At 48.7% G+C, this 10,608-nt stretch overlaps 1 protein-coding gene across 1 annotated transcript; it reads left to right on the forward strand.

Annotated features, from left to right (window-relative positions):
• Nucleotides 1-235: 235 nt before the first annotated feature.
• Nucleotides 236-10,342, forward strand: SLC2A5 (solute carrier family 2 member 5). The gene is given in 13 exon segments (XM_084274659.1): nt 236-366; nt 1,366-1,464; nt 2,053-2,213; nt 3,094-3,218; nt 4,551-4,703; nt 4,787-4,912; nt 5,196-5,383; nt 5,757-5,867; nt 6,323-6,424; nt 6,814-6,885; nt 6,887-6,889; nt 8,002-8,130; nt 8,686-10,342. Coding segments are annotated over 13 exon segments (1,560 nt in total). The 5' UTR covers nt 236-309; the 3' UTR covers nt 8,920-10,342.
• Nucleotides 10,343-10,608: the final 266 nt, after the last annotated feature.

Here is a 10,608-nt window from a genome sequence, read left to right on the forward strand (position 1 = left end):
GTTGGACAGATGAGCCTGATTCCCCTGTCGCTAGGCACCATCCCTCTCTTGAATCAGGGTCGGGCAAAAGAGCATCTGACCGAGCGGCGACAGGACTTGAACAAGGAAAAGGAAGAGAAGACACGAGGGAGTCGCTCAGAGTAAGGGCACAGTCAGACTAACTGTGGCTGGTTGATAGAGCCCATCGTTCATTGGCTGTCTGCTGAAAAGTCACAGAGGGAGATCTTCTGCGTGGGGCGTTTCCACCCTCTGCCTTGTCTGTTTTGGGTATAAAAGCCTGTGCTCAGCATCTGTGGCTCAAACACCAAAATGAAGCTGAAAGGACAGAAGCAGGAGAGCTCTGAGAGCAGTGAAGGCTCGAAGGGGGTAAGTACACTAGTCTGTGTTTCCATCTTGAATGCTTGATCTCTGGAGGTGAGCTGCTGGAGCTCCTGAGGGGTATGAGGAATACCAGCAGCTATTTGGACAAATGTCCAGTTAGGGAAATGGCAGATCCTTCACGTGGGACCTGGCTTGAGTTTTGGGGTGTAAAACCTTGCAGACGTGAAGGCTAATGGTGATGGAAAATGACTTCTATCTGAATGGAAAATGACTTTATTGATGTATCAGCAGAGAGATACGTTAGTGAGCTACAAAAAGTATACCCCAAAACACTTCAGTGGGCGCAGCCAGGCCAGCCTGAGGACTGAACAGGGATTAAAGTATTGCAAAAATCAAGTTGCTTGTAACCCTGAGGACTGTGCACCCGCAGCCGTGGTTGGTGTTTGATTGTGGTCCAGATGGCAATTTCACCCTTGTTTAACTGCAGCGGGCTCCTCTTGCACCCCATGGCCAAGCTGCTTGGATAAGTTCTAATTGGCTTCTCTGGCAATCGGATTAGACCTGCAAACAGCTTGATCCCAAAATGTGGGAGGCAGAACAGGCCAGCATGTGAAAGCAGAACAAATGAACGGGAAAGGGGGATTGGCACTTCATGCAAAAGCCCCTCTGTGTAGAGCTTTCCCGTGCGGCATCCTGCGTTACCTCACCAGCTGATTTTCCATGTTGGATAAAGAAAAATCCCAATTCCATGCAACTGTTTGCCCTGTGGGGGTGGTGTTTTGAGAAGGATAACTTAAAAAAAACCAACAACTCATCATCCAAATGATCCATCAATTACTGTAATGAGGATGTGCAAATCAAGCTGAACAAGGAGTTAGAATGAAATCAGTTTGGCTTTATACAGTGACACGAAGTGACAAACATGGAAGGCAAGTCTCAGGGTATTTTTTATTAATTTATTTCTACTGACTGCCATTCGTGCCTAAAATCCCAAACCTGCTTGCTTCTGAGGTGGTGTTTGTGTGTTTTCCTTCCCTTCCACAGAAAATGACCCTTTTGCTTGCCATGGTAGCCCTGGTGTCTGCCTTTGGGTCTTCTTTCCAGTATGGCTACAACGTGTCTGTGATCAATTCTCCAGCCCCGGTAGGTTGGACCCTGGAATGGACCATGACCGAGGAGCTGGTTTACAAACAGAACAGGGCAGGAGCGTTAACGGATGATGGGTGGGCAGGCGCCTGTGCTTCCCCGGGCTCTGAATCGCCGGGCGCCTGGCAAGAAGTGGTTCCCCAGGAAAGGGAAGGGGGGCTGCTAGGGTGTGTAACACTTCAGTTTGAGTTTTGTTCTCCAGAAAAGGGAAGGGGGGATTGCTAGGATGTATAATGCTTCAGTTTGAGTTTTGTTCCCCAGAAAAGGGAAGGGGGGTTGCTAAGGCATGTAACACTTCAGTTTGGACTTCATGCCCAGCAGAGGCAGGGTGTGAGTAATGTCTTCCTTGGAAACTGGAGAAAAATCCTAAAAGGAAGGATAACTTGTAGTTAGATAATCCTACTGTTATCCTACAAGTTAGGACTTGCACCCAGTCCAGGCGTCTCCATCCCTCCCATGCATTCATTTCCCAGCTCAGCCATTCGAAGACACTTGCTTAGAGCTTTATGGTGTTTGTTGTTACCTCACTTTTGCAGCACGAAGATCTTACTTGCTCTGCTAAACATGCTCTGTGTTTCATTCCAGTACATGCAAGACTTTTACAACCAAACCTACTTCAACAGGAATGGAGTGTATATGGACAGTGCCTTCCTGAAGCTGCTCTGGTCTTTTACAGTGTCCATGTACCCTCTGGGTGGCTTGTTTGGGTCCCTCATGGTGTGGCCTCTGGTTAACAATTGTGGCCGGTACGTGACAAAATCCTTCATCAGTTTGCTGGGTTGAGATAAAACTTGCCTCACTGGTCACTCCAGCTCTCCAAGCCCATCAGGAGCTTGACTATCTCACGCACACCTTGATCGTAAGGCAGATGAGCTGATGATCAGTTGCTAAAGTCAGCAATACTGTGTTGTCTCCCCTGTAGAAGGTTTGATAGGGTTTCAGGATGGTCAAGGCCAGGCCTCAAGCTGGGCACTTAGCCAGGTAGAGAGAAGTGGTGAAAGTCCTGGGCTGGGAGCTGAGATCAGTCCCAGCTTCTGCTGCTCCGGCTTCCTGAGAAACTTCAGTGTTTTTCTTGAAGCCTTCGATCCCTGCTGGGAAAAGGACTCAACTGCCATTTTCTCTTTGATTAGTCTTTGGGATGGTGATTCAGCCTAGAGAAGAGAAGGCTGTGGAGGGACCTCATTGCAGCCTTCCTGTCCCTGAAGGGAGCAGAGGAACAGGAGGGAATCAGCTTGTTAAAGGGCAGAGACTGGCAGGACAAGGTCAGGGTTAGGTTCAGTGAAGCTGAAGAAGGGAAGAGTTAGATGAGATACTAAGGGGAAGTTCTTTCCAGAGAGAGTGGTGAGGGGCTGGAACAGGCTGCCCAGAGAGGGGGTGGATGCCCCATCCCTGGGGGTGTTCAAGGCCAGGTTGGATGGGGCCCTGGGCAACCTTGTGTAGCTCCAGGCCTGGAGGTTGGTGGCCCTGCCTGTGGCAGGGGGTTGGAGCTCTGTGATCCTTGGGGTCCCTTCCAGCCCAGACCAGTCTGGGATTCTGTGTTTCAGGAGAGTCTTGAACAGTATAGCACCAAGGGGATCTATCAAGGAAAAATAAACTGAATCTGTCTCCTCCTCTATTCCTTTGCAGAAAGGGCACGCTGCTGATAAATAACCTTTTCTCCATCACTGCTGCAATCCTTATGGGAACCTCAGAGGTAGCAAAAACCTTTGAAGTAATCATCGTTTCACGTTTTATCATGGGAATATATGCTGGTAAGTGAGAGGTTGGATGATAAAGGCAGAGCAATAAATACATTCTTGGCTACGTAAAGGGGTTTTATCTCACAACAAAGGGTTTTGCAGGCAGGATGTTTTAACCCTATGTCTGCTTAACAGTGTTGTATTGCTTGAATAACAGTTGTCCTCTGCACGTTGCAGAAGTACTACAGATCTCCAGTACATGATGGCAGTGAGACTGGGATTTAAGGGGCATAGAGGAGGTGTGTGTGTGTAGAGGCAGCTGTCCTCTGCACTAAGCACTGGAGTTCCAGCAGCTGGGAAATCTGCTGATGATAAGCTGTTCTCCCAGACATCTTCCAGCAGATAGCCTGGCTTGCTTGTTTGTTTGTGTTTTGCTTTTTAACATAATCAGAACCAGAACAATCCTCCTAAGTCAAAGTCATTGGAGACAATGCCAGATGCAGTAATCCAGTCCTAGAACTGACTGTCCTTCCTGAAGGAGAAAAGAAACATTGAGAGGGAAAGCAAAGGGCTCAGAGCTGCTGGACTTACTGCAAGTACAGCGGGAAGCCAGGGAGAAGGGTGTATGTGAGGTCCTGGTGTAAGTGGCTCTTAGCAATACGGATATGAACCCCAGGGTGGCTGGGTGCCCCATGCAGTGCTGTGTGGTGTGTGTGCAGAGCCAAGCCCATAAGGGTCCTAAGAGCATTTAGGCTCAACTAATTGGCTTTGGGTTAGCGAGACTGACATGCTCTGTGGTTTATTAGTGAGTTGGGATAACCCATGAAGATAAAATGAGAAAAGAGGAAACTGAGGTAGGAAAACACTTGATTTGCAGCATGCAGCAACTGCAGTGGGTGAGCAATGGCAGGATGCTTCCCTAGTTCCAGTGGGTTTTGGGTTGGCTTTTGATTCTCCTAAGCCTGGCAGCCACTCTTAGCATCAGTTCTCTGAAAAAAATACCAAGGGAGCTGTTAGGTGTGATCCTTCTTTCCAGTTATTTATAACTGACAGAAGAATCCGGACTGGCTGGCCTGACTTGCCCCTCACAGCTTGCCCTTGCTTGAACCGTGGACGTTGTGTCTGTCAAGGGAAGCTGCTGAGCCAAGGCAAGGCAGCCTGCTCTGGGCTCTGGCAGGATCCACACCTTGCTCTTCACCCTGTTGTTAGAAACCCTCTGTTACTTGGAGTAACTGGCCAGAAGATGATGTTAAATCTTCAGCTGGAGCAGAAGCGTCTGAGTGTGAGGTTTCTGTATGTCCAGTGCTCCAGCAGAGATCGCTTTGGTCTCACATGGGGAAGAGCATCTTAATGGTGAGTGTGCTGATACCAGCTGCCTGTCTAACATTGTTCTCTAACTACTAGGTCTGGCCTCCAATGTGGTTCCCATGTTCCTTGGAGAAATCTCCCCCAAAAATTTGAGGGGTGCTATTGGGGTAGTACCCCAGCTCTTCATCACCGTTGGCATCCTGGTAGCTCAGATCCTGGGTCTCAACATCATTCTTGGGAATGAAGAAGGTAAAGCCCTGGCTTGGGACTTTTCTGCCTACTCTACTAAGGAAAGATATCTCATAGTTGTTGTCTTTTCTCACCTGTCACAGGCTGGCCTGTGCTGCTGGGGCTCACTGGGATCCCATCAGTCATCCAGCTCCTTATATTGCCCTTTTTCCCTGAGAGTCCCCGATATCTGCTGATACAAAAGGGCAACGAAGAGCAAGCACGAAAAGGTACAACGTCATCCTTGAATGAGAGGGGAGGTGGAATGAGATAGATCTGACTGGGACATAACTGACAGCAACCCACAATGCAGCAAGCATAAAAGTCTTCACTGATATGTTGCTGGTGGCTGGAATTCCTGCAGTGTTGCTCTGTTCCCTGTGAATCCCTGACTTCCCCTCACGGAAGCAGTGCTGTCTGTAGCTTACATACTGCTGTGGCTTGATCTGAAGCAGGAGGGCTTACTGGAGACCTGGTCTCTGGGTCCATAACTGACCTTTCTCTCCCAACCAGCACTGCAGAAGCTGAGAGGTTGGGATGATGTGGATGATGAGATAGAAGAAGTGCGCCGAGAAGACCGGTCAGAAAAGGAAGAAGGACACTTCTCTGTGCTCAGCCTGTGCACCTTCAGAGGCTTGCGATGGCAGCTCATCTCCATCATTGTCATGATGATGGGCCAGCAACTCTCTGGGGTCAACGCGGTGAGTGGGAAGGCATGTGGGAAAGCCAGCGGGGTGAGTAGTGAAGGGAAGGGACTTCAGAGTGGATGATGTAGGGCAGTGCTGGCATAGGAGTACCCCTTCACTGGGGACACTGCTTCTGCGTCAGGATGTGGTGGGTTGAGCCTGGTCGATGATAAATCCAGTACCCACATGTACCAGGTAGAGAGTCAAGCTGACTGTTGAGGATAGTTTTTAGACTAAGGTGCTTGTGCCTGGATCCACTGTCTCCAGAAATGAAAGAATTCAGTTCTCAGGCTTCTGTGCACCAGTTACACGGTGTAAAAGGAGCTCAAATGGGATTCCTGTCTTCAGCCTTGGGCCATGTCTAAACAGAGCTGTGGTTTTGGCACAGGTCTTCTACTACGCGAACAGAATCTTCCAGTCAGCAGGCGTGGAGGAAAACAACGTTCAGTATGTCACTGTGTCCACAGGTGCCGTCAACGTTGTCATGACTCTACTTGCTGTAAGTTTCTCACAGGGCTCTTCGAGTCCTGTCCCATCCCCACCATCTGTCACTGCTTAAATGATGTTACCTACACGTACCCTGCCCTGCTTTGCACAATAGATGCCCTGTACTGTCCCTTGGTTGAAGGTGGCTGTGTTAATCATGCTGATTTCTCACATCCCTCAGGAGTTTTTAACCTTGGTCTCCAGGTTGATACATCCTCCTTTTGCTGCCCAGTGTTACCATGTAGGGCTTCCCTGCAGTTCTCACTGGGACTGGGTACTGAAGAATGACCTGCCTGTTTTCTGTGTCATTGATGTGTCCAGATTTCTGGCGGATTTCATGCCCAACATCTGTCAGTAGATGCTGGAAATTTCACTAAGGTCCTTAAAAGACAAAAACCACCTTAATAAATTGTGATGGAATAAGAGTCGTGCCCCAGGTGTTCTCTCACCCCTTTCTGTCTCTTCCAGGTATTCATTGTGGAATCCCTAGGGAGGAGAATCCTCCTCCTTGCTGGCTTTGGGCTGTGCTGTGTCTCCTGTGCAGTGTTAACTCTGGCCCTCAATCTCCAGGTGTGTAGTTGGGTGGCTCAAGTGATCCTACCCATGCTTTTCAGAACCTTCCAAGGGACAGGCCATGGGTCTCTCTTGAGGTTGCTTTTACACCAGGGCAGGGAGGACACAGTATGAGGTCTCTGTACTTGTATATCTCAAGTAAACGCAGGAGCAGTTATGATCCTGCTCTTCTGAGTACTACTTCTACTATGTGCCATTGCATCCATTTGTTGGAAGCAAGGACCATACCCAGGCTGTGGTGACTGTGGCTAAGTATGGCTGTATCTGGCAGTGGAGGGTGACACCAGCCTTACAGAGCCTTCAAGTCTTACTACAAATAGTGCTTGCAATGTGTTGGTGATGTTCAGATGGGAGCCACATCTAACCTGTGATTAACCTCTTCACAGAGCACTGCCTCCTGGTTGTCTTACCTCAGCATAGTCTGCGTCATCGTCTACATCATCGGCCACGCTATTGGAGCCAGTGAGTATGCAGAGCTTAGTCCAGCCCCCTCCACACGCTGGGTAAAGCCAAGTTATGCTGAATTGCAAATCAAAAGCTTTGTGGAGCTAACTCAAGGAGATAAAACTTCTTCACTGTGTGGCCATGCAGCTTTGTTAATTGTCAGCTAGGCTTATGTCCCAGGGATTTGCTGGCCCTGACTGTCAGCCAGGGGAGCATCCAGCTTTGAAGATGAAAAGCAAAAGCATGATTGTGCTGTGCCTGAGATTCCCCCAGTATATCTGGAGGATGTGCTGAGGTAGGAAGCCCTACCAACTGGGCAGAGGTGTTGTACACTTGCAACAGGCAACAAATTACATTAGAAACCACTCAAATTATACATGTGGCCTCACAGAACACTTTGCAGAAGGGAAGTGTGGGTATTGGAAAGGCCTGACTGAGCCCTGACTCGGCTTCTTAGTGTGGTAGAGTGGTCTCTTTACCTTGGATAGCCCTGCCAGGCCCTTGCAGGATGCAGCAATGTGGTTCTGAAACTCCTGTAGAGGTTTCACTGGCAGGTGGAATTACATAAAACCTTTCCTTCTCCATCTAAGCCATCAGGCAGATTCAAGCACCAGGGCAGGGTGATTGTGGGAGGGTGAGCACCAGGCTAGCTGGACCTGAGGCCTGACCCAGTCAATGAGAACATGGAGAAATGACTCATGGAAGAAGCCCTCAGCCCCGTGCCGTGGGGCTGAGGGCTTCTTCCATGAGTCATTTTCCCAACATATGTTGGGGGTTTCTCTGTGTGTTAAGAAAGCCATCCCTCAGTGGCTGCTCATGGGGTGCTCTCTGGAGAGACAGTTCGTGTTTCTGACCCTTCTTTTACAATCTGTGCAGGAGATCAGTTCATAAGTGAGGTGCAGCCTTGGGAGAGAAGAGGTTGATGGCTGAGTGTGAGCACAGGAAGGACATTCGTTCACTTTGTTGTTGTTTTTCTTTCTTTATTTAATGCTCTGTTTGCTCTTTTGGGTGTTTTGAAACACTGGTAGTTCAGAAATCATTGCCTCTTGCTGAAATGAATGGTGTTGATCTGGGGAATGAGAGTGGGGGGAACTGCCTTGGGGATTTCTAAATATGCAACTGCCTTGCAGGTCCCCATTCCCTTTGTGATGATCTCTGAGATGTTCCTGCAGTCGTCCCGGCCTGCAGCGTTCATGGTGGGTGGGTCTGTGCACTGGCTGTGCAACTTCACCGTGGGGCTTGTGTTCCTCTACATGGAGGTGAGATGCGACCGCGTGACAGGGGAAGGCTTTGGCTTAAAAGTAGTATCTGCAGCCCTGTGCTCCTACAGAGAGCTTATTTAATCCTGAGAGCTGTGAGTCCTCAGTTATTTTTTCCAGGTGAACATCAGGTTCTGAATTCAGAGGCATGGGAAAGACTGCAAATCCTTCAGCTTCCATTGCAGCCAATTTCAGCTTTTGATCTCTTGGGCACCAGCTCAAACTGATCCCCAGCAGTGGTGACCCATAAATTGTTGTGGTTGCTGATTTTTGCCTGTGCTAGTGAGCTGAGTTTGATTGATGTAGCAGACGCTCACCCTCCTTTGCCTGTAAATCCATGATGGTTTCCAATAGATCCGTGGTGGTGGTGGTATGGAAAGACAAAATCTAGAACCACCTCTGACTTCTAGTAGTCAACTGGAAGCACACATCCCTCTGGCTGGGTTTTTTGGGTTTTTTTCACAGCTATTTCATAGTTCAGCGTGTCCAAACTGTGTAACGTACACAACTGGAGTACTCCTCTGATCCCTGCTCTGTCTTCTTTCATCATCCTAGGCTGGACTGGGGCCCTACAGCTTCCTCATCTTCTGTGCCATCTGCCTCGCCACTGTAGTTTACATCTTCATCGTTGTTCCTGAGACTAAGAACAAAACCTTCATGGAAATCAACAGGATCATGGCCAAGAGGAACAAGGTGGAGATTCAGGACGACAAAGAAGAGCTGAAGGATTTCCACACCATCCCAGGTGGGCAGGCAGAGAAGAAAGACGTTTCCAGCAGTGAGCTGTGACCCAGCTCCATGTTTGGCCTGGCCCAGACATTTTTAGTACGTGTTCAGCAGGAGAACAAATGCCTCAAATCATCGTTTGATAGTGACCTTCATCCAGACTTTCTGTAAACCTCCCGCAGCAGGAGCTTCCAAATAAGCCATCGTGTCTTGAGAGGGTTCTTGTTGCAAGTAATTAGCAGGACCATTCTGCTTCATGGCACAGCCACTGCTGTGGCAAACTACCCATTCATGGTGTCTGTCACAGGGAAAGGGCAACATCCTCAGTTCCTGTGATCAAGTAACCTATGCCATAAGGTGATGGATATCCCTGATGTCTTGACTGGTAGATCCCACATGACACAAGCCAGCACTTGTGCAAGGAGTGCACTATATGCCTCTAGAGAACTGTCATTTGTCTATTTGAGGGTCCAGCATGAGTGAAGCCAGGCCTCTGGTGCTCTTGGGTGGAGAGTGTCCGTTTTCCAGAGGTAGTTTGTTAGATGGGCTGATAACAACATTTATGTTGTCCACTCTTGTCCTTGTGTGCTTCAAAGGACCATGTATCACCATAGCCTCACCCCCACCCTGCTCACCCAACTTTCTCTTTCAAATCAAACCAGGTCTTCAACTACTGCTGAGTCCTTCCAAAGCCATACTCATGAGGTTAGGAGTCATCCACCTGGCTGGTGCTTATTCACACCCAATTTATACCCATTTGTTCCAGTGGCACTCTAGTCTTTGAGCTACCCAGCTCATTTCCCTCCCTAGTGTTTCTGCTTAGGTTGCCAAAGAGCAACAGTCCCTCCTTTAATCCTTCATTAACCCCCATATTCCTACTCTGCACCCATGAGCCAGTTGGAGCTTGTTCAATCCCCAGAGGTACATGGTGTTGAGCTTGGTAAGAACCTCCCTGCTCCATCACAGGAGTCAAATTCAGGTTGATTCCTGTGCAGTGGTTACAGGTTGGATCCTGTGTTTGCAAACAAGACCAAACTTGTCTTTAGCCTCTCACAGTGAGTTGCTTATCTTCAGTTTTTGAAACAGCTCAAATCTTGGGTATGTGGAAGTCTTTAAATGGTTCAGAGCATGGTCCTTCTACTTGTTTCTGGTTGTGTCCCCAGAGGGCACTGTTCCACCTGATGGCTAAATTGGTTTGGAAGAGCTCTGGGTCTGGAGGACTAGTATGGACTGTCAGATGAAATTGAAGTGCACACTGATAAAAATGTAGGATTTCTTAACATATTTATTAGTCTAAGGGTTTGGGGGTTAATTGTGGCATCATTTAACACAGGGGAATGAAATGTAATTAATTGCTTTGTGGGGCTGCTGCCCTCTGTTTTGAAAAGAGCAGACTTGTTGAACAGCCTGGTATGGGTTTTGTTGTTGATGGAGACAGCCCTTCATGTGATTGACTTTGAACTTAAAGGATGAGTTTTATACCTGCCCTCAAACTTGTGATGTGTACATGGGAAAAGAAGCTGTTTCCATGCTCTGTCCCTCCATCCATTAACAGGTAACACAGCGTGCTGCTGGGGACAGCCCATCGGTGGCACAGGACCACGCTCTGTACCTGGGACACTGTCTGCAGGGGAGGGGGGGGTGGTTTGATGGTGAGAAGCAGGGAGAAAGGATGGGTGCAGGGAAGTTGGTGAGGGACTGGGTGAAGGATGTGAGAGGAATTTTACTTGAGAAAGGGGTTCCTTTGACCGG

The sequence above is a fragment of the Gallinula chloropus genome (genome assembly GCF_964237585.1).
Source record: "Gallinula chloropus genome assembly, chromosome: 23".
Classification (NCBI taxonomy): domain Eukaryota; kingdom Metazoa; phylum Chordata; class Aves; order Gruiformes; family Rallidae; genus Gallinula; species Gallinula chloropus.